The sequence below is a fragment of the Artemia franciscana genome, chromosome 5 (assembly GCF_032884065.1).
Source record: "Artemia franciscana chromosome 5, ASM3288406v1, whole genome shotgun sequence".
Lineage (NCBI taxonomy): Eukaryota > Metazoa > Arthropoda > Branchiopoda > Anostraca > Artemiidae > Artemia > Artemia franciscana.
The window spans coordinates 51,776,520-51,801,530 of record NC_088867.1 but is presented as its reverse complement, the minus strand read 5'-3'; the positions used below and the strand labels follow the sequence as shown (position 1 = coordinate 51,801,530).

Genomic DNA, 25,011 nt, shown 5'->3' with positions numbered 1-25,011 from the left:
TACAAAATTCTTTTTATATGTCTTGTTTTCTCTTTTTCGTCTCAATTTCACGCGCGGAGTAGTTAAGAGTAGTTGTTCGGGGTAAATTTTCACCGGGATTGAATTGTGTACAGGACATTTTCAAATTGAGGGGGTTTCTTCGTGGAGGTGGGGTCAGATTTCCTGGCATTATTTAAAATACGATCAGAAATTAAATTAAAAAAAACAAGTTTTTTCTACTGAAAGTGAGAGGCGACATTTAAATTTAAAACGAATAGAAATTATTCAGTATATGAAAGGGGCTGTCCCCTCCTCAACGACTCCCTCTTTACGCTAAAGTTTTACTCTTTCTCGCGGCTCTATTTTTTCAAACAATAAGCAACTCCTTACTTTCAGTAGAAAAAACTTGTTTTTTTTTATTTAACATACATATAAATCCATTATGAAATAGCATAAAACTACAGTCGGTGACGTTCAGTGTCTCAAGAATTATAGTTGAACATCGTAATGTCAAGCTAATTTCTATTTCATTTAATACAAAATTTGCACTTTCAAAACTTCTTTGACCTAGTCCCAGGCTCGTATCCAGCGATTTGCAATTTAATGTTTTCCCTACTTCTAAGAAACCTTATAGCTGCTTCTTTAGCTGTTCTTCCAATAACACGGTCTACTACTTCACAAACTATTTTCCTCAAATCCTTCCACCCGTTTTGTTCGTAAAGGAAAACCATGAGAATCTAGAAAAACCATGAGAATCTAGAAAAACCATGAGAATCTAGAGGAGGTCCTAATATCAGGTAAACATAATAAACGTTTGGCATAAAATTCCCATCGGGTATTAAGACACTTACGACAGAAACAAGCCCATCTGATGAACTTCGACTCGTCAATTCTTGTGAAACTGATTTCTTGAGGTTATTCGTCCTAGGTGGAGTGAGGTGTTCAGTTCTTGAAGGGCCTGGCAAAAAGAAAATGTCTAAAGTTAGGATTATTATTACAGGTTATTAATAGGATTTTAAAGGGGGTTATATTTATAATTAACAAGATTATAAATAATTTACTACAATACCTGTAATAGAAACTATATGTGCATCGTATTGGAGAAAAAATACGGTTTGACCACGGGGTGGTTGTCACAGAATTATTTGCACTAAATGTTCAGAAAAACCTGCTTAATTACACAAAATAAATCCACCCAAATCCCCCTTGCACAAATGTCCCAAATTGCCCTAAATTGGGGAAAATGATAGGGGGAATCAATGTTTTTGTTGATAACATTTTGGAGTTTAAATAGGCGTTTCCTATCCAATCAAGCATGACAAATTAAATATGTCGTCAGAAATCCCCCGGTATCAATTTTAATCTTCATGGAATGGGGAGAGGATCATTATTTGCTGATTCCTCTGGCTAAAGGATCATTTTATATCAAATACAGCACTACAAGGTAAAAAAAAATTTTTTTTACTATTTACCTGTTTTCTACCCCCAAGGGACTTGTAATATGAGCGGTTGCTAGGCATAAGATCTTGAGAACCACTTCCTTAATCGAGATCGAAATTTAAGATAAATTAGTTATTAAAAGGAGCTTTGAGAAATCAGGTTAATTAATAACAAAAATATTTCGATTTTTAAAGCAAGAGCTAAAGCTAATTCTCCTTCCCTGCTCGTCTTCGTTCTCGTCCTCATCCTGTCTAGCTGTGGCATTAGTACATAATACCTCTATACACTCCCCACAGGCAAAGCTGCAAGGCAAACCGTTCCAACGGCAGCTACATCTGAGACTCGCAACTGCTGTTGCACTGACAGCTCCAAAGAAACCACTGCTGGTTTTCATAGGCCATGAAGCCTAGATGTTGCATCGTAGCGAGCAATCGCATGATATACGAGTATATTTTCTGATGCTTCGGCTCCTGGTTTGTTCTTTATCCTTTATATGTCGTACACTCGTCGGTTATATTCATGCGTGTATGTCTGCATAAAGGCATCACATGCATCAAGTTTGGCATGTACGGACAAATACGTCGGTATCATTTCCAATCAAAGTGGTCGACGAAGTTTCAGCACAACTGACTACATTTTGTACAAATAAGATATCGGCATCATCTTGAGCATATAGAACTTTATATCCTGAGTTCGACAGCCTCTCAGTAAGTAGGTTGATGAAGCGTTGTTTAATTTTAGAATTTCTCAAAAATTCCCCTCCTTACTTTTGACCATATTCATGTAAGGAGAAAATTCAATCGTCGGACACGACAAACCTTTGGTTCTCTTCAGCTCTAAGCAATTTTTTATCGTTGGTGTATCACTGTAAGAATAAAAAAATACCTGACCGAAATTTCTATTCTAGCACGAAATTTCTATTCTGTGGTCGAATAGAATAGAATATTCTGTGGAGAATAGAAATTTCTATTCTGTGCGTGCTATTCTAGCACGCACAGGCTGTAGAATAAGAACAAGAGATATCGCCTGGTTTGTGGTTAATCATTGAAAAGAAAACAAATATTTGAATTTCTCGGGTGAGGTAGCTTTTGATGTATTGGCCACACAAACGTCGTCCTACTCATGTATCGGAAGTAAATGATTGCACGAACCTTGTGTGTCTTAAACCCATTCACCTAGCAAGCACTATGGTAGATAGTCCTACTGAGTAGATTACACAAAGAATGGCTCTATGGAATGGAAACCGCAAACTGGAGAAGGAATCTGGAATACTGTTTTGAAACTAAACTCTTCAAGAATCATATTCTAAGGCGCCATTCGTAGCTTGATAGGAAATGGTGAATCGACCATAACTGATTAAAATAACTAGTTCATGTATGTCAATTTTACAACTGATGAGGTACTTGACTACGTAAGATCAGATTTTTAACTTTGTTTTCGAATCCCCCAACATTGACTTAATAAGAAACGACCAAACAATCCGACAACTTCTTATTTTTGAGTTTTAACCCCTTCCCCCCTCTCCGCCCTTTCAGGTTGGAAATGGGCATTAGGGGACGCAAAAATGAAAATCTGAATTCAGATTTGGGGTTAGCATGCTTGATAGGAAACGACCATTTAAACTCCAAAACATTTATAAACGCAAAAATGGACCCCCCCCTCTCATTTTCCCCATTCAAGGGCATATTTGGGACATTTGCGCAAGGGGGATTGGGCGGGCGATTTTTTTTGTAATTAAGGTGATTCTTTTGAATATTTTGGTGTAAAAAAAAATATTTGGCAATTCCCCCGAGGTTTGACCATTTTTTCCCGTATCTTTCCTCCACTATAGGGAAAGATGGGTAATTTACATCCGAAAATTGGTCCAAGGGACCCTCCACTAAAACAAAAGCAAAATCGGGCTAAAAAAAAAAACTTTGTTAGGTTCGAGACCCCATGGACCTTAAAATTTTCATTATCTTCTATAAAATTTCTAGCTTTTTTGACAAGATGTGATTTAAGTACCGAAGGAAAAATTTATGATTTTTTGCTTTTATTTCCACGATGGGAAGGCTACCCACGCCCCTCCTGCCCAGCATTTCTTTTTTTCCTTGTTCTCTAGGTTTGTGTTATTTTTTCTTTTTTGTCAATTAAGTTAATTTTGCTACTATTACTATTACTATAACGAGATGTTTTGTTTTGTGTATGTCCTATTATTTACACAGCCAGCCTTACTGTTCTCAACTCGGATTAATGTTTCTCGTATTTTTAAATATATTGGATAAAGTATCTATCTATCTAAAAAAAGGAAGATGTGCGTTAACAACCTGTGTTTGCGTCAGAGGAAGGAGGAGGCAAGGAAACAGGGAACAAAGAGGCAAGTTTCTCATATAGTGTGACCCCTTCACTATATGCCATTAATTGTCGATTCCCTTCTTCCATCCTATAATCCAGGATATATCCAGCCATTTTATTTCTGGAATCTAAGAAAGCTTCACACAAATTAATACTTCAGGTAGTTCGTCAGGAACAATCAGTTTTAGAGAGTCAATGGATCCCATTGTGACTGGCCTTAAATGAGGAAAAACAGGCAAAAAGGCAGAACCCCTGAATATAGGTAATAGCAAAGTACGCCAGCACAGTCGCTTCTAAGACAAGCATGCATTCTATGCAAAATCATAATTAAAATCACAGTTCAAAATCACAGGTTATCACACATTAAAATCACAATTGTAATCACAATAATAAATCAATCAAAAAAACAAATCACAGGTTATCACAGGTTAAAATCACATTTGTCTTTAAGCTTTCTTGACTGAGTTGATTCGTTTGAGGTACCATAAATTTATCCTAACTCAAGGGAGGAGGGTAAATGGATTAATAAAACTAGGATTATCTGTAAGAGAGGAAGATATGCAAGAGGCTTTTTGAGTGTAATTTCAGGTACTGGTTTGGGCAATAGCGCATCAGATAGTAAGCAGTGTACAGTGCCGTTCGAATCCGCCATCTTGGTCTATAACGAAAGAAAGGCTATGATGGGGAAACGTTTTATGGGTGAAGGGTTGCTGAAAATCGGGCTTTTAGATTTCAAAAAATACTAGAGAAAAAAAAATTAAACCGTCCCGCACAAAACCTATGGCTAGATTTTATGTAGGCGTGTAACCCCTCTGAAATTTAGAATGTTTACAAATATTGCTGTAAATTCTTGTATTTTCAATATACTGTGCCAATTTTTGGCAACTTTTTGCAAGTCCCTTTCTCCCTCCCCCCCCCCTCCCAAGGAAAAAATCCTGATCAGCCTGCAAAATAAATTACGCTTCGGCAAGAAATACTTAGGACTTTGAAAAATAAAGAAAAAGCAATTGACATGAAGACTGCAATACATCTTTTGTCCTTCAAACCGAACTATAAAAAAAACATAATTAAATAAATACACTATTAACGAACATATCTGGTAAACGAGAATTCAAACCTTCTTTGTGTCTGGTTCTTGGTTCATTTTGTCTTGGCCGATACTCTGGACTACATGAAACTAGGTGAGGTAAAACTAAGCATGAACTGCCTAATCTCCGAGGATTCACTAAAGGTGGAGTTTCAGGTACAAATGTTGGATCCAATCTGTCTCTACTTAAAGTTGGTGATTGGTGTAATTCATGTTGTGCAACATATTGTGATCTAAAAGTAAAAAGAAATTAAAAAAGAACTTTAGGTAAGCATGAAAACACGACAATAGCTAAGAATAAGGGAAAACTAAATATATTAAGAGAACATCACCAACTGAAATAGAATTTACACTGTAAAGACAATAATCACAAAAATGAACCACGTGTAGAAAATTTTGAATTCGGATTTAAAATTTGGCGGTTTCATCATGATTTCATGTCAAATCTTTAGAATTAGTTGATAAGTAATCTTATTTGCAAAGCCTCGAGCGAGGGAAAGCCAACTTTCAGAAATCACGTATTCATTTCATTTCTATTCTATTATCATTCCATTTAATTTAGCCATACATTCCTAAACCGATAATAACAAGTAGCGCGTCAGAAACAATTTGTTTTAATTAAATCTTGAGTTTCTGAAATGAGACCTGGTTTGAGAGACCCTGTATATTCAGCTGAAGGATAAAAAAACAGCCATCAATGCTGGTAACCTCTCTTAAAGGAAAAAATTTACTTGTTATCGGGAGGTTCAAGGTAATCGAATCACTATTTACGTGGCAACAGGTATTATTAACAATAGTTATCACATCTAACGTATTATATTCTAATTCAGAAGGTTGTCCTCCAGGGGACAAAATATAGTCAGGGGCAAAACTCACAAGGAACTTATCTAGTCCAATGGTGTTATCTAGTCCAATAAATAAAAAGTAAAGGTAAAAAACGATAAATCGGATGAGTCCTAAGAACAGGTACAGACAGTAAATCATATCAATCTTCGAGAAACTTACACGTTAAATGTAAGCTAACATATCTTAATTTTTATTTTCAACAAATTTATTGGCTTACTTTAATAATCTTTTCCTTTTAAAACTATTCTTCAAGACAGCAAAGGATTAAAATCATAAACTAACGCAATAACATGTGAATACATTAAAGTATCAAAGAGGGATACAAAATTCAATTAATTAGATAAACTAACTCATAAGCTAAAGTATGGATTTTTCGAGGCACACTTCCACCACCGCTATTGTCCAAAATTTGTTCATCATCGGTCCAAACATTTTTTGGCAGTATTTCAACGGTGGTGTTAATTGAAAAGGATTGTAGGGGGAAAGGGGAAAAAATGTATTTTAAAAATTTAGGGTTAGACCTTGTAGTTATTCTTTTCCGATGAAAATACCAAAAAAAGCCATTTTTGAAAGAAAATGCCAGAAACGTTATTTTTCCGAATCTATGAGAGGGAAGAGGAGGGAGGGAGGGGGGGTAGAAAAATCTTACAGCGGGCAAATTCCTCCACCGACTGAATTCAATGCATTTAATAGGTCCCGTCGCCTCTTTGTCAGTGCGTCCGATACATAAACACCTCTTGATGCTAACTTGGCTGACAGTTTGAAGACTTTCCTTCATATCTATCAATAAAAAATTTCAATAAAATACCAAAGATCTATTTTTCTAAATAGACAAATATCCCCGCCCCCTAACTCACGTCGCAGCATTTAAAATATCACGTCACCTAAGTGTCAATTCTTCCGATATAAAGATACTATCTGATGCTAACTTAGCTTTCCATTTGAAAGCTTTTCTTGCCATATCAGAAGTGAATTTTGCAATTACCCCAGACGTTAATTCTACAGATGTCTGAGTCAATGTCCAACTAATGCTGGAGTTATGCTCCATTATGGCACCTTCAGTAAGTCTATATTCATTATGAACCCATAAGAAAAAAAACTATGACGACTTTAGTCTGCTGTCCTGAAGAATATTAATAACTTTACTGCCCAATCAGGAAACAGTTTCAAGTTTTCCAACGATACATCTACTACTATTGCTTCTAACAAATCACTGCAGCACCAAGCCGTCTGAGGCCAACAAAGGGAGGCAAGCCCTTCCACAATCCCAATGGACGATCGCGTTCATCTAAAGCCATGTCAAACTCTTTAAAGGTAGGTATTTCTAATTAAGGAGGCGAATGTAAAAGCAACTTATCTTTCTGCGAGGGTCGTGCCTCACTAGTGCATCGTTGCTTTACTCATAGAGCACAACGTAAAGTCGTATCATTTCATATATTTCTTCCTATTTTTTCTTTACTTTCATTTTTATTAATTCATGTTAAGCTTTTTTCATGTTCATTTTTCAATTCATATTGTTTTTTATTCATTTTCTTTAATTTTAGAAATTTTTTTTCTCAATTTTATTAATTTTTATGCAAGCCTGGTGAGTAGTTTTTCAGATTTTGCGGTAGGGAAATAAAACAAATATGAACTTATTTTAGTTACCTTTTATGAAACCTGTAAAAATGAATGTTCAGCAAATACTTCGAACGAAAAGATCCATTACATAGCTTGCATTTCAACATATTTGAGTGGATACGGCAAACCTGGAACACAAACATAAACATGAGTCATTTCGGTGAATACAATATCCAACGTCGATCAGGGTTACCAACTTTTCATGCTTCGAATGAAAATATATAAAATACTAGCTGTTGGGGTGGCGCTTCGCGCCACCCCAACACCTAGTTGGTGGGGGCGCTTCGCGCCCCCCCCCAAGCCCCCCCGCGCGCGTAAGTCGTTACGCGCCATAATAGTTACGCGCCATTGTAGTTGTGTCCCTATGTCCCACCTGTGAATATAGATAGATATATATATATATATATATATATATATATATATATATATATATATATATATATATATATATATATATATATATATATATATATATATATATATATATATATATATATATATATATATATATATATATATATATATATATATATATATATATATATATATATATATATATATATATATATATATATATATATATATATATATATATATATATATATATATATATGGTTTTAACTACGTAAAACTTGCGAATATACAACATTCTTTGCTGTCCCATTGTCTTTGCATATAAATAGATTGTCAGGTTTACCGACTCTTGAACATGCAACATATAATGGTCCATGGGAAAACAATCTGTATTCAGATCTATACCTCATGATTCTAATGATTGCCCTTGAGCTTTGTTGATGGTGATTGCTAATCGACCATTCCCTGTCCCGGTGTCCCGGTCGTCATTTACATCCCCCTGTTTCCCCCGGTGTCCCCGTTGTAGTTGTGTCCCTGTGTCCCGGTCGTCATTTATATTCCCTGTGTCCCGGTCGTCATTTGTATCCCGGTGTCCCGGTCTGTATATACATTCGTTTTTTAGTTTTGTTTTTCTCCTTTATTTTTTTCCTTTTTTTTCTTTTTTAGCTTATTTAGATTTTTTAGTTTTTTTATTAGTTTTTAGTTTTTTTTTCTTTTTAGTTTTTTTGTCCCGGTCGTCATTTATATCCCCCTGTTTCCCCCGGTGTCCCCGTTGTAGTTGTGTCCCTGTGTCCCGGTCGTCATTTATATTCCCTGTGTCCCGGTCGTCATTTGTATCCCGGTGTACCGGTCTGTATATACATTCGTTTTTATGGCACTTGGTATTAACCAAGTGACATATAGCAGTCGCCAATTCTGTCGGTCTGTCGGTCTGTTGGTCTGTCTGTCGGTCCCGGTTTTGCTACTTTAGGCACTTCCAGGTAAGCTTGGACGATGAAATTTGGCAAGCGTATCAGGGACCGGGCCAGATTAAATTAGAAATAGTCGTTTTCCCGATTTGACCATCTGGGGGGGAGTGGGGGCCCGGTTAATTCGCAAAAATAGAAAAAATGAAGTATTTTTAACTTATCAGCGGGTATTTGGATCTTAATAAAATTTGATGTTTGGAATGATATTGTGTCTTAGAGCTCTTATTTTAAATCCCGACCGGATCTGATGACATTGGGGGGAGTTGGAGGGGGAAAACCTAAAGTCCCGGTTTTGCTACTTTAGGCACTTCCAGGTAAGCTAGGACGATGAAATTTGGCAAGCGTATCAGGGACCAGACCAGATTAAATTAGAAATAGTCGTTTTCCCAATTTGACCATCTGGGGGGGGGAGTAGGGGCCGGTTAATTCGGAAAAATATAAAAAATGAAGTATTTTTAACTTATGAGTGGGTGATTGGATCTTAATGAGATTTGATGTTTGGAATGATATTGTGTCTCAGAGCTCTTATTTTAAATCCCGACTGGGTCTGATGACATTGGGGGGAGTTGGAGGGGGGAAACCTAAAATCTTGGAAAACACTTAGAGTAGAGGGATCGGGATGAAACTTGATGGGAAAAATAAGCGCAAGTCCCAGATACATGATTGACATAATCGGAACTTATTTGCTCTCTTTTGGGTAGTTGGGGGGGGGGAGTAAGTCTTAAAAATTTGAAAAATGAGGTATTTTCAACTTACGAACGGGTGATCGGATCTCAATGAAATTTGATGTTTAGAAGGATATCGTGTCTTAGAGCTCTTATTTTAAATCCCGACCGGATCTGGTGATGGGGGCGGGGAGTTGGGAGAAGGAAACCTAAAACTTGGAAAACACTTGGAGTGGAGGGATCGGGATGAAACATGGTGGGAAAAATAAACACAAGTCCTAGATAGATGATTGACATAAACGGAACGGATCCGCTCTCTTTTGGGTAGTTGGGGGGGGGGTTAATTCTGAAAAATTAGAAAAAATGAGGTATTTTTAACTTACGAACGGGTGATTGGATCTCCATGAAATTTGATTTTTAGAAGGATATCGTGGCTCAAAGCTCTTATTTTAAATCCTGACCGGATCTGGTGACATTGGGGGAAGTTTGGGGTGGGGAGACCTAAAATGATGGGAAACGCTTAGATTGGAGGGATTGGGATGAAACTTGGTTGGAAAAATAAGCAAAAGTCTTGCATACGTAATTTACATAATTGGAACTTATCCGCTCAATTGCGGGGGGGGGGGGGGGTAATTCTGAAAAATAAGAAAAATAACGTATTTTTAACTTACGAAGGAGTGATCGGATCTTCATGAAACTTCATATTTAGAAGGACCTCGTAACTCCGATATCTTATTTTAAATCTCAACCGGATCAAACGTAATTGGGGGGGGGGGGGCAGTTGGGGGGACCGGAAATCTTAGAAAATACTTAAAGCGGTGAGATCAGGATGAAACTGGATGGGAAGAATAGAAACCTGTCTAAGATACGTGACTGACATAACTGGACCGGATCTGCTCTCTTTGGTGGAATTGGGAGGGGGGAGGTAATTTTGAAAATTGAGGTATTTGTAACTTACGAAAAGGTGACCAGATCTTAATGAGCTCTTGGCTCTTGGCTCTTCCGACCTCGTACCATATGAGCTCTCGGCTCTTCCGACCTCGTCACAAGTGCCATATGAGCTCTTAGCTCTTGTTTAGTTTTGTTTTTCTCCTTTATTTTTTTCCTTTTTTTTTCTTTTTTAGTTTATTTAGATTTTTAGATTTTTTAGTTTTTTTATTAGTTTTTAGTTTTTTTTTGTTTTTAGTTTTTTTGTAGTTTTTACCTTCTTTTTAGTTTTGTTAATTTTTTTTTTTACTTATGTCCTGGTCGTCATTTATACTCCCTGTGTCCCGGTGCTTTGTTGATTGCTAATCGAACATTCCTTTTGTCCTGGTCGCTTTCTCTTTGAGTGTCGTCATTTATTTTTTTCTTTTTTAGTTCTTTTAGTTTTTACCTTTTTTAGTTTTTTTTAGTTTTTTAGATGAAAATTTTTTTTAGTTTTTTCCTTTTTTTCTTTTTAGTTTTTTATTGGTTTTTACCTTTATGTTAGCTTATTTTTCAGTTTTTTCCTTTTTTTTTAGTTTTTTTTTATTTTTTATTTTTTTTAGTTTTTTACCTTTTTTTAGTTTTTTTAGTTTTTTTAGTTTTTTAGCTTTTTTTATTAGTTTTTAGTTTTTTTGTAGTTTTTGCCTTTTTTTAGTTTTTTCAGTTTTTTTTTTTAGTTTTTTATTGGTTTTTACCTTTATTTTAGCTTATTTTTCAGTTTTTTCCTTTTTTTTAGTTTTTTTTAGTTTTTAGTTTTTTTAGTTTTTTACCTTTTTTTAGTTTTTTTAGTTTTTTTAGTTTTTTAGCTTTTTTATTTTTTTTATTAGTTTTTGCCTTTTTTTTGTAGTTTTTGCCTTTTTTTTAGTTTTTTTAGTTTTTTAGCTTTTTTATTAGTTTTTAGTTTTTTTTGTAGTTTTTGCCTTTTTTTAGTTTTTTTAGTTTTTTAGCTTTTTTATTTTTTTTATTAGTTTTTAGTTTTTTTTGTAGTTTTTGCCTTTTTTTAGTTTTTTCAGTTTTGACGTCACCTGATCCAGTTTTTTCAGGTGACGTCACCTGATCCACGATCCACAGATCCACAGACAACTTATTTTTATATATATAGATAGTTTTTTTTTTTTTACTTATGTCCTGGTCGTCATTTATACTCCCTGTGTCCCGGTGCTTTGTTGATTGCTAATCGAACATTCCTTTTGTCCTGGTCGCTTTCTCTTTGAGTGTCGTCATTTATTTTTTTCTTTTTTAGTTCTTTTAGTTTTTACCTTTTTTAGTTTTTTTTAGTTTTTTAGATGAAAATTTTTTTTAGTTTTTTCCTTTTTTTCTTTTTAGTTTTTTATTGGTTTTTACCTTTATTTTAGCTTATTTTTCAGTTTTTTCCTTTTTTTTAGTTTTTTTTTGTTTTTTATTTTTTTTAGTTTTTTACCTTTATTTAGTTTTTTTTAGTTTTTTAGCTTTTTTACTTTTTTTATTAGTTTTTAGTTTTTTTTGTAGTTTTTGCCTTTTTTTAGTTTTTTCAGTTTTTTTTTTAGTTTTTTATTGGTTTTTACCTTTATTTTAGCTTATTTTTCAGTTTTTTCCTTTTTTTTTAGTTTTTTTTAGTTTTTTTAGTTTTTTACCTTTTTTTAGTTTTTTTAGTTTTTTTAGTTTTTTAGCTTTTTTAGTTTTTTTATTAGTTTTTAGTTTTTTTTGTAGTTTTTGCCTTTTTTTAGTTTTTTTAGTTTTTTAGCTTTTTTATTAGTTTTTAGTTTTTTTTGTAGTTTTTGCCTTTTTTTAGTTTTTTTTAGTTTTTTAGCTTTTTTATTTTTTTTATTAGTTTTTAGTTTTTTTGTAGTTTTTGCCTTTTTTTAGTTTTTTCAGTTTTGACGTCACCTGATCCAGTTTTTTCAGGTGACGTCACCTGATCCATCCACAGACAGACAGACAACTTATTTTTATATATATAGATGTAGCAGCTTCGTGCTATATGGATTTTATCTGTTTTCATCATCTTTGATGTTAACTGGCCGCTTTGAAAGTGGTTGTTTACAAAGCACCTTCTGGTCAATAATACAATTGGCAAAAAATAGCAATTTTTTAAAAATGGAGCTTTTGAGATTTGAAATCTCGTAAACTCTAGTTTTTGAGATTTCACGATGGACAAATTTCAGCTAAAAATAATATATTCTTGAATGATCAGGGAGCACATTTATTGACCAAAATATTGGCAACCTTGACGTCGATTCTAGCGGTTTCTTCACAGCATTACTGGTTATTTATCTTGGTTGCCAGTGTTCAATCTATTTCGTTCAACCCAGACACGTACCCAATAGTTTTCTTGGGGTGATAATCAGAAAATTGAGTGGCGGGGTAACAATAAAAAGAACTTCTATAACATAATTTGAACAGGAAGAAACCTAAACATGAAGTCATTTTAGATTTTTTTTTTAGGGAGGAAGGGTCAAACCCCGAACCCCTTTGTAAGCTTCAAACATGTACATATTGCGTCTTCAGCGATTTTCAGCCGTTATAGCTGAAGGCCCTAATGCAAGACCTAACGCAGGACCTTTGATCCCATTCCACTCCGATATTTGTAGGTAATCCATGCTTCAGTAACTCAGAAATCTTTACCCAATATAATGAGGGGTTCGAAAAAAACTAAAATAAAACAAACGAGTTTGGAGTTATTTCTCACGATAGAAAACCATTTGATCGTCATTTAATCAAACCATAAAATATAATATAGGCCACAAGCTCATTGAATTAATGATTTAATCATTGAATTAATCAAACCATAAAATATGATATAGGCCACAAGCTAATTGAATACAGGCCACAAGCTCATAGCTCTTAGCCTGAAAAAAAATTTTAACCTTTGTTCTCTACTTTAAACAAAAAAGAGAAAACAAGAATTTTTTGTCTGTTCTAACCCTACGAATGAAAAGATGAAACGACTACAAAAAAGAAATAGAAGACGAAATATCAGAAGACCGAATAGCGAATCTTAAAATCAAAATTCCCAAACTTTTTTTTGCCATAGACCACTTTCAAAATTTGCTGTCTCAGTGGACTACCTGCCACTAAATTTCTTACATATTCTTAAAAATCAACAAAAAATGTGAAGATTAGATCTAGCTATAAAAATTTTACAGAGTTCCAACCGTAAATTAACAGTTTTCGAGCAAGAAAGTGAAAATTGATTGGTTAATGTTTTAAATTTTAAGACCAAAATTTAGGATTTTTATTTTCACATTCACAACTAAAGAAATAAATAAACAAACCTACCAGGGTTTGAGGTGGCACGAAAGTCGACGTAAATACTTTCTATTAACACAACTATTTACAAAAACCTTAACTATTTAAATAATTCTATTATAAATAAACCATAATAAACAAACCATATATTAAGCAAATAATAAAAAATAAGAAATTATTGAAATAGAAATAATCATAGATAAATAAAAAAATAATAACAAATCCAATCTCAATCACTCTTCCCTCCCAACCTGCCTTAACCCCTGTCCATCCATACCTTCTAAAATCCTCCTTCCTTCTCTACCCATCCTACCACCCAAACATAACGCAAAAATTTTCCCCAAAAAAATAATCTTTTGAATTCTTTTCAAATTGAGGTACATGTTCCGCCACCCTAACGGTCAATGTTAGCTCATTCCACATACATGGGCCCAGTTGCTTCACTAGAAATCAAGACTTGGCCCCGAGCCGCAAATTAACAACTATATTACCATTTCGCCTAGATCCATTGTTATGTAGGTCACAATTAGTTTGGTAAAAACTCTTAAAAACATCAACTCTCAATTAATTAATTGATTTTGACTGTGCTGTGATTAAATATCAAAAGACAAAAGTTGGCTAGTAAAAAAAACAAGAGCTAAGAGCTCATATGGCACTTGTGACGAGGCCAGAAGAGCCAAGAGCTCATATGGCAGGAATCAATTTTTCGGCTCCAAATTTCATCGTCCTAGCTTATCTGGAAGTGCCTAAACTAGAAAACCGGTACCGACAGACAGACCGACAGAGTTTCCGATCGCTATATTTCACTTGATTAATACCAAGTGCCATAAAAAATGGTTCCACCCAGCTTTACTTCTTCGACATTTACTCTGGGCACTAGAAACCAATCAAATCTCATTTATCTTATTTCGCAAACTCGACATTCAGAGCAGTGAAAATAAAATAAAAATAGTATATTTTCATGTGCTGTATTCATTGGCAATTCTAGATCTTGGCTGTAAGGATAGCCACCCCTCCTAGTTTTTTAACACACGAGACATTAAAGTCCTATATTACATGAATTTAATTCCTTTATTTTATATTTTAGCGCTCCTAATGAGGTACCTCTCCCCCTGATTACGAGGCCTAAAACCACTACTGGCTGTATTGATTCAAATACTTAATAATGGCACTATTAATTACAATTATTTTATATTAAATGGTAATTTGGTAACAAACGTAATATAATGAGAACTAAACATCAGTAAATTAAAATAACTTCTTCAGTGGTAATCACGAAAAAGTCAGTATTTAATATGCTTTATATATTGACGGCAAATTAATCATATTTGGGTTCAATTTCAAATAGTTCGTGGTAATGAACTTTAAGTAAGGAGTGATTCGGCTCAATAGTAACCAAAACTCAAAAAACAGAATTTGACATAAATAGATACATAAAATCTATACTATAAAAAATGGAGTTTCCTCTTACCTCCATTTATTTCCTTCCAGCTGGCCATTCATTTCCCACAGTCCGTGGGGAGATGCCTGTACGTTATGAAGTTTTTCCATTGTTCACGTATAGTATTTGTTATTCGGAAGTATACAGATGTGGGGAGGAGCAGATTTGTACTTGGGGTAGGTTTTCATTGGGAGAATCTGCCTTGGGGAAGGAAACTTCTGGGGGGTGAATTTTCCAAAGAAAATTTTACACTTGGGGGATTTGACAGAATTACTATACGAAATTCTTTTTAATTGTCTTACATTATCTTTGCCAACTCAATTTTGCATGTGTAAAGGTTCCGGGAGAATTATCCTGGGGCAACTTTCCATTCACTTGGATTTCCAGAAAAAAATTCTGTGGAAGAGGGCATTCCCGGAGTGTTCGAGAAAACGATTCGAGAAAAACGAGAAAAAGAAGTCTTTTTCAAATGAGACCATGCAAATGAAAAATTTTCAACTGAATTGTCTGCAAGAAATGTTACGTGGAGGGAGATTTTCAGCTAGGATGGAACTGTCTGGAGGGAACTTGACGGGGGATGTTCTTAACGCTGGATGAAATGTTCAAGTTTCCTGTGGGGTGAGGGGGTGGGGGGATAAATTTCATTAAGGCTGAGCCAAATTTACCTGCATTATTAGAAAAACAAAAGAAACTGAAAACTAAAAAATAGTTTTGTTAACTGAAAGTAAGGAGCAATGTCTCATTTAGAGACTGACTGCTAGATTTCTCATTTAGAGGCTGTCTACAATTAGTGATGAAATAAAATATACCCTTAATAAGCCAGTAAACAAGACATCCAGGCAAGGTCAAATGATTTTATTGATTAATTAAATTGTTATACATCACTTAACAAACTAGAATCAAATTAAAAAGATTTATCCTAAATATTTTTTGCTGGCTTAGGCCATCAAGAGCCAAGAGTAAGTCTCGCAAAAAAGTCTCTCAGTGCTCTCTATTCAGTTTTGGGGGAGCGGAAGGACGAAAGAATTCCATTAAACCCACCCATTACTCTCTTACAATAATATGTTGGGGTTATATATCATAGCTTAAAAATATTAAATAAAAAAAAGTTTTTTAACGGAAAGTAAGGAGCACCATTAAAACTTAAAACGAACAGAAATTACTTCGTATATGAAAGGGGCTGCTTCCTCATCAACGCCCCGCTCTTTATGCTAAAGTTTGACTCTTTCTCTTAACTCTACTTTTTGAAACAGTAAAAAACTTTAGCGTAAAGAGCGGGGCGTTGATGAGGATAGAGCCCCTTTCATACACGAAGTAATTTCTGTTCGTTTAAAGTTTTAATGCCGCTCCTAACCCTCCGTAAAAAAAAAATTGTTTTTTTTATTTAATTTCTGAATGTTTTTGAATCAATGCATGATTTGATTTTGGCTCTCCGCAGATGAATAATTAAAACGATGTTCATTTAAAACGCTTTCTCATAGTTTTGATTGAATGATTTTTAGAAACAAGAAGCGGGGGAGGAGGCCTAGTTGCCCTCCGATTTTTTGGTTACTTAAAAAGGCAACTAGAACTTTAAATTTTTTACGAATGTTTTTATTACGTATATGAGGGGGTTCACTTTCTCATCAGTACCTTACTCTTTACATTAAAGCTTAAATTTTGTCCCAATTTCTTGACCCCTGAATCACAAAAGCCGTAGAAGAAATAGTTGAAATTACTAAAAATACTTTAGCGTAAAGAGCGGGGTATTAGGAGGATGTGAGCCGATCATATGCGTAACAGTTTCTGTTCGTTTTAAGTTTTAATGCTTCTCCTTACTTTCAGTTGAAAAACCTTTTTTATATTTATTTTTTCATTTTTTTAATAATGCTAAAAAATCCTGCACTCACTTCATGAAAATTTTGTTCGCCCATGAAAAATTCCTCCAAGGAAAGTTTCCCCAACATATCCCCCTCTTCTCAACCCCCCCCCCCCCCTCAACCTAAAAATCCCCCTGAAAACGTGTGTACACTTCCAAATAAACAATACTATATATAAGCACTGGTCAAAGTTTGTAACTTGTAGCCTCTCCCACGGGGACTGTGGGGGAGCGAGTCGTCCCAAAAAAACATAGTTATAAGGTTTATCGACTACGGTGAATAAAATGAATATCTCAGAATTTTAATCCGGTGACTTTGGGAAAATAATTGACGTGGGAGGGGGCCTAGGTGCCCTCCAATTTTTTGGTCATTTAAAAGGACACTATAACTTTTCATTTTCGTTAGAATGAGCCCTCCTGCAAGATTCTAGGATCACTGGGTCGATACAATCACCCCTGAAAAAAAAACAAATAAACACGCATCCGTGATCTGGCTTATGGCAAAAAATACAAAATTCCACATTTTTGTAGATAGGAGCTTGAAACTTTTACAATAGGGTTCTCTGATACGCTGAATCTGATGGTACGATTTTCGTTAAGATTATACGACTTTTAGGGGGTTGTTTCCCCCTATTTTCTAAAATAAGGTAAATTTTCTCAGGCTCGTAACTTTTGATGCGTAAGACTAAACTTGAAGAAACTTATATATTTAAAATCAGCATTAAAATTCAATTCTTTTGATGTAGCTATTGGTATGAAAATTCCATTTTTTTAGTTTTGGTTACTATTAAGCAGGGTCGCTCCTTACTACAGTTCGTTACCAAGAACTGTTTGAAATAGTCAAAAGGTTTTCGATTCTCAATTTTTCATAAAGTAGAAAAAGAAAACCATAATCTGCAGGCCCGTTTATTGGTCTTTTCATTAAACCTAAGAAAATTAATATCTCAAAACTATAACCCGACCCCGCACGAGGTTAAGGAGTGCCGAGACATAAGACAGCACGAGAAAGGGTTGGCCTCCAATCGACTTGGCTCACAAAAAAGAACAAGAACTTCCTGTAACAAGTAGGGTCAATAAAATAAATAGTCTAATAAAATTAAAAAAATCTAATAATCTTAATCTTGGAATTCCAAGGAAAAGAATAAATATTGTATTTGATGAGCATTAACTTCTTGGAAATCATAGGAGATCAGAGACAAGGAATTGACGTAAGAGCCCAAGATTGTGGTTGGAAAAAATACAGCAAAGTCGAGAAAATGGGCAACTGAAGTATATTGATAAATGGGGCCACTGCACAACAATACTTTCGAGATCGACCAATTTACTTCGATTGTAAGAGTTATTTAATTGAGTGTAAAGACAGACATTGAGTGTCGGTCTGCTAAATCGTAACTATTTAAATTTACACTTTGCTATTTAGAGCCTTTGAAATCAGCAAGCTGTTGCGCTGAATCAGGTCGGTTGAGAGAGTGTGAATATAGTTTGACCTGTATACCCAGCACCAAATCGATACAGACCCATTTAGAACAACAGCAGGTGAGAAAGAAGGGTATGCAGCTATAGAGGGGTCAACAGGATCGCCATTAAAAAGACTGCAGGTAGAAAAGTATTATAACGTTTCCAACTTTGATGACATAAGCGCCCTTCCAAGTTTCTAGGACTATCCTTTTTATTTGAAGTAACAAGGGAAAAGAGATGATAGATGGCATATGCGTTGCCCTCTACTTAGTCGCTACCAATGTAGATAAATTTAGATAACTGTAGATAGATTCATATTTATCTACAGTGGTCACTACTTAGTTGCTTTCTAATTAGTTCATTTCATATTTTCGCGTGTGTTGTGCTGAGGACGACCCTTGGACATAGGGACAAAATGTTCATTTAAATTCCGCGTTCCACTGTCTTATAGAAAAAAAAATCCCTATTTTTCGACTCTCATTTTGTTGTTTATGTGGCTCCTACGATGTGGCTGCATTTACCAAGCCACTACAGAAGAGCTCTTGGCACATTCTGATTGGAACGTTTGATTAGACATTCTGGTACGCTTCTTAAAATTTATATTGAATATCATATGTGGGGGGGGAGACACTCAAGAGAACAAGAGGTGTTGGATGAGTTTCATATTTCCCTCTGGTCACATATGGTATTTTAACAGAGCACCAGAAATGTGTGTATGCGATGAAATTAACCCTTTCCCAACTTTCGGCACTAAAAAATGTGAGATACACCGCGTCATACTACTTCAGTTCTATTGTATTGACTACCTACCATATGCGTCTATGATGCGTTTTTCTATATGGGTCATATTTATAATTTAAGGATCTTAGCCTTGGCGCTAAACTTATTAAGCACCCCAAGACACAATTTTTAGACCTCTAAACTGCTTAGATTAAAACAACATTCCTGATTTGTTGGATCAATAATATTTGCGGCAGCAGAAGGACCCATATATTTAAATATTTTTCCCTGTACTCATCTATCCAAAGTATTATGCTTCAATCAATATTCAAATTATCACAGAAGTTTTTCAAACCTATCAATAATACAAAAGTGTAAATAGTATGTAAAACATATAAGCGCAAACCTAGAATCGCTAAGAGAAAACTAAAAAGTTAAGTAACCTCAAGATAAATGGACCGAGCTACATTTTTTTGTGTCTGTCTTGCCAATTGCAGGATAGGAGGCATAATACGAGAAAACTCTAGAGAAGGAGGTGAATTTATTTACCTGTAGAAAACAGTCATCGATGCTACATCAAATCAATCACTAACAGGCTATAGAGAGAGGGAGCTACTGAACTTGCCCTATTAGGCCTATTATGGATCTTCTGGAGTGGTGCTAACAATATTTTTGGAGCACCAGCATTACAGCGGGCGTCGGTACTCGGAAAGGCCTTATGCAAGACTTGTTTATGTGGGATGATCGAGCTGAGCAGTAAGAGATTTTTGCAGCAAGGGGTGATCCCCAACTTTCTTGCACAAGAGGTTCTCACTCCGTCGAGGTGGATCTTCAAGGATAATCTATGGACAAGTGATGTTCCAAGGAGAAAAGCTCGTCGACTTTCTTTATAGCTTCTCTCACGAATATAAAGTTGGGATGTGTGTGTGGTACTTTTGATAGGGAGATCATCAGCTCCTTTGTTTTTCAAGCATTGAAACTGATCATCCAGGCATCAAACAACTTTTCAATTTCCAAAAGATCAGTTTGTAGGAGCAGGGAGGCTTGGATTGGGTCTTTATGTTTTGAGATGACTACATGGGTTGTCTCCCATGTCATTTATGTGGATAATGAAAAGTGTATGTCCTAATATACTGCCCTGGAATACGCCTGCCTTTATTGGATATTCGAGGGAAGTTAACCCATCAAGAAGAACCTTCAGTGAACAACCAGAAAGAAAGCTCTCAATCACTTTTAACCGAGCAACTCTGACAATACGCTTATAAATTTTCTTAAAGCGTTAACTCTCTTTAGTAAACACGTATGACAATAGCCGGATGTCGTATTATTTTGCTAGAAGGCCGATCCGCCGCTTGTGTTGGGCCACTAACCAGCCAAGCGTCAAACGCATCCAGTGGGAACCGTATTGGAGGCCGCCTAATGGGTGGTTTGACTCCAGGTACTAATAAAATGTATGATTGAAAACTCTTTTGTAAACTTTCACAAACCTAATAGGCCTACATGAGCCCACGCTCATTGAATCGCCATCTGGCCTAGGTATAGGAATGACATGGGAGGATTTACATGTGTCTGCTCCGTGTGCCCATTTGGGCCAAGGTAGGTATAAAATTAAACAAACTATTTAAGACCATACGAAACAGAAAGATCACACAGGTCCAACCCCTGCTTTTCAGTGTTCTTGCTACAGAGCCATAATCTAGGAGGCCGTTGAAATCTCCATGGAGGATGATAGGAGACAGCGAATTTTCCCCGATAGTTATCTAAGAAGGTTTTAAATTATCTGGCAGGTACAAGGGTTATAAATAGTTCCAATGACCCCAGGATTATTAGGAAGGGTCACCCTAACCCACAGAACGTCTCCACTTGCTGAGGTCGGGGAGATTCAGACAAAAGAAGTACCGTATTTGAATCTGTATATAAAAGGAAGTACCGCCCTCTTCCATATTTCACTCCATCAGTTCGTACTCGGTATCGCCCGAGGAGTGTGTACCCCTGTAGGAGCAATTACAATATGGAACACATAGTTTATTCCCATTTAGTCTTACATCCCCCTCAGCTTTCGCTAAGTTTCAACTTATTACCCTATTCCAAAGCTGAGATTTTACATTTGTGCCATTTTGACAATGTGGATGCACTTAAACTAATTTTATTTAATTCAATAGTAGTAGTAATAGTAGTAATAGCAGTAGTAGTAATTGTAGAAGTAGTAGTAGTAGCAGTCGCAAGTGTTAGCATCTACAAGCAGTCACAGTGTCATGTAGTCGTAGTTCAAAGCACTCGAGGAAGCAGTCACAAGTAGTCACAGTTGCAAGCAGTTGTTGCAGTCACAGTCAAATGCAGTCGCAATCACAATTCCCAGTAGTCACGACCGCAGTCAAAAGGACTTTAAGTAAAACTCGTAAGCAGTTGCAAGTAGTCACTAACACTAGAAGTCACAGTTGTAATTAGTCACAGTTGCGATTATGAATACTTGCAGTAGCAATAGTGATTGTAGTAGCATAAGTAATAGTAGTTAAAATAGTTGTTATTGTAGAAGTAGCAGCAGTAGTTTTAGTAGCTCCGTTTCCTTAGATATTGCTTATACGCCCTTTTGACAAACTGGTTACATAGAGGGCGTTTTGATTTAGTTCAACTTTTACCTCAACATCCCCTGAAAATTTACCGCAATACTTTTAGCCATTAATCTCTGGAAGCTGAAAATTTAGCCTCCAGAGATATTGCAGATATGTCCTATGATTATTAAACATCCCCTCAGTATGTCTTGAAAGTTTTAGCTTAATATATTTAGCGGCTTAAAGATATTACAAATACGCCCTTATGACCAACTTGGATGTACATAGTGTCTTTTGATTTACTTGGCTTTCCCGAAAACAGGACCTTAAAGTTCGAACATAAAACCCCTAGCTACTGATGTGATACTGGACATACGCTCTTTGAAGCTCTGGATACACAAAGTACCTTTTGATTTAGTTTTACACTCTCTCGACTTTCCCTGCAAAACAAAATTTTATACCCGGTTCCGTTTATGAGACATCGCATATATACCATCTTGAAAACTAGATGCACGAAAACCCTTTTTACTCAGCTTTCATTTCATGAAAGAAAGTTTTAGCTTAATACGAAAAGCCTCATTAGTTGCAGTAATCATAGGGGCAGTAGTAGTAGTAGTAGTATACGCATAATGTTTTTTGGTTGGTTCAAAATCCCCTCAACAAGCCCTAAAGTTTCAAGTTATCAACTCAAAGCCGTTCCTGGGATGATTCTGATATACCCTTTTGACAGCCTACATGCACATAACGTGCTTTGGTTCGGTATTTTTGACAACCTGCATGCGTATACCGTCCTTTAATTTAATTCAACAGTCTCTCATTATTCCCTGAAATTTTTAAATTAATACCCTTAGCTCTAGTATTAACAGTAGTAGCAGAAGCAGTATAAGCGAAAAGTTCGCTCATTTTGACAATAGCAGCCCTCGATTCGACCTCAGCATTGTATTTTTGAAGCACCCGTATTTTTGAAATTTCCAAGGTCGTAATTTAAAAATCATGAAAAAACCATAATTCGTAAAAAAAAATTTTAATATGGGTTCAGATTGAGGGTAGAAAAGTGACTCAAAAACTTAACTAATTATCAAGCTTTAAGTATCCCGTAAAAAAGATTTCAACCGCCAAAAACTTCAAAAAAAATTAATTTGAAAAATTTCACAAATTATTTAAACTGAAAAATTATTAAATAAGAATCCATTCAATGTAAATTTTGAAAAGGAAGGCTTGAGAAAGCTTAAGCTAAATCCTCATCACTAAATCAGAAAGAAAGAAAGAGAAAAAAGAAAAATTGTATCTGAATTAAGTATTTCGTTATTTAAAGGTATTCAAAAAGGTTCCAAATTGGCAGATCAGTATATATATAATATACATATATATATATATATATATATATATATATATATATATATATATATATATATATATATATATATATATATATATATGCCCACCTTTGTGATGAAAAGATGGAGGTGAGGATGGGTATGTGGGATTTAGTGTTTGGCTTCTCTTTGCCTCCAATTGTACTGATTAATAATCATTTCAACTGATCAAACGTGCTTGCCTGCAAATTTCTTCTGAAGTAGTTGGCAGTGGGGAGGGACTATGTGCAGCTGGAACTTAGCTTGTTTTTACCCTTTAAGCCTTCGTTTAATTTGCACTAATAGCTTCTTTTTGCTGTTCCTCAAGTCAGGTCACAACTTGGACTTGGCTTTATTTTGCACCGAGTTATGACTTGCCTTGTGTTAGTCAGGAATATGCTCGTCTGACCCCGCTTCAACATGTACCAACCTCATTTTCGTCGCAATTCGTAAAAAAGTTATTGATCCGTAGTATATGCAATGTATGTCTATAAAACTGGCTCAAATAAACCAACTTGTGATGTGTCCTGTGTTCATTTTGAAAAGCTAGCCCTTTAGTGAAAACACTAGGCAACAAAACATTTTTGTTGAGTAAAAAGATAAAGCGGCTTTGGAGTCTCTTACAGGAGAAAACAAGAGCTAAGAGTTCATATGACACTTGTGACGAGGCAAGAAGAGCTAAGAGCCAAGAGCTCATATGGTAAGAGCTCAAACAAAATTCTAAGAATCAATAGATTGATTTAAAAGAAAAATCAGAGGCTTAATGCCGGTCAGGATTTAAAATAAGACCTCTGAGTCACGATGTCCTTCTAGATATCAAAATTAATTAAGATCCGATCACCCACTCGTAAATTATAAATACCTAATTTTTTCTAATTTTTCCTCTCCCTTTAGCCCCCCAGATGGTCGAATCTGGGAAAACGACTTTATCAAGTCAATTTGTGCAGCTCCCTGACACGCCTACCAATTTTCATCGTCCTAGCACGTCCAGAAGCACCAAACTCGCCAAATCCCTGAACCCCTCTCCCCAACTCCCCCAAAGAGAGCAAATCCGGTATGGTTACGTCAATTACGTATCAAGGACATTTGCTTATTCTATCCACCAAGCTTCATCCCGATTCCTCCACTCCAAGTGTTTTCCAAGATTTCCCCCTCCAACTCCCCCCAATGTCAAAAGATCTGGTCGGGATTTGAAATAAAAGCTCTGAGACATGAATTCCTTCTAAATATCAAATTTCATTAAGATCCGATCATTTGTTCGTAAGATAAAAATACCCCAATTTTCACTTTTTCCAAGAATTCCGGCTTCCCCCTCCAACTCCCCCCAATGTCACAGGATCTGGTCGGAATTTAAAATTAGAACTTTAAAGCACAAGATCCTTCTAAATATCAAATTTCATTAAGATCTGGTCACCCTTTCGTAAGTTACAAATACTTCATTTTTCCAAATTACCCCCCCCCCCCAACTCCACCAAAGAGAGCAGATCCGGTCCAGTTATGTCAGTCACGTATCTTAGACATGTTTTTATTCTTCCCGTCCAGTTTCATTCTGATCTCTCTGCTGTAAGTATTTTCTAAGATTTCCACCCCCCAAATGACCCCCCCCCCAATGACGCTGGATCCGGTTGAGATTTAAAATAAGAGATCTGAGTTACGAGGTCCTTCTAAATATGAAGTTTCATGAAGATCCGATCACTCCTTGGTAAGTTAAAAATATGTCATTTTTTCTAATATTTCAGAATTAACCCCCTCCCCCAAAAAAAGAGCGGATCTGTTCCAATTATGTAAATCACGTATCTAAGACTTCTGCTTATATTTCCCACCAATCTCTCCATCCCGATCCCTCCAGTCTAAGCGTTTTTCATGATTTTAGGTTATCCCACCCCAAACTCCTGCCAATGTCACCAGATCCAGTTGGGACTTAGAATAAGAGCTTTGAGACACGATATCCTTCTAAATATCGAATTTCATTGAGATCCAATCATCCGTTCGTAAGTTAAAAATACCTCATTTTTTTTCTATTTTTCAGAATTAACCCCCCCCCTCCCCATCTACCCCAAAGAGAGCGGATCCGTTCCGGTTATGTCAATCATGTATCTAGGACTTGTGCTTATTTTTCCCACCAAGTTTCATCCCAATT

General features: G+C 35.6%; 2 protein-coding genes across 8 annotated transcripts in view; one reads left to right on the top strand and one right to left on the bottom strand.

Moving 5' to 3' along the window:
* The window catches only part of LOC136027568 (microtubule-associated protein futsch-like), a 682,876-nt gene that overhangs the window by 207,150 nt on the left and 450,715 nt on the right, over window positions 1-25,011 (top strand). The window lies entirely within an intron of this gene.
* Window positions 1-25,011, bottom strand: part of LOC136027569 (uncharacterized) — a gene marked incomplete at its 3' end in the record, with an annotated part of 143,508 nt that overhangs the window by 49,122 nt on the left and 69,375 nt on the right. The window contains 3 exon segments of the mRNA XM_065704947.1: window positions 831-937; window positions 4,871-5,073; window positions 7,334-7,434. Of these exon segments, the coding sequence (XP_065561019.1) occupies window positions 831-937; window positions 4,871-5,073; window positions 7,334-7,434 (411 nt within the window).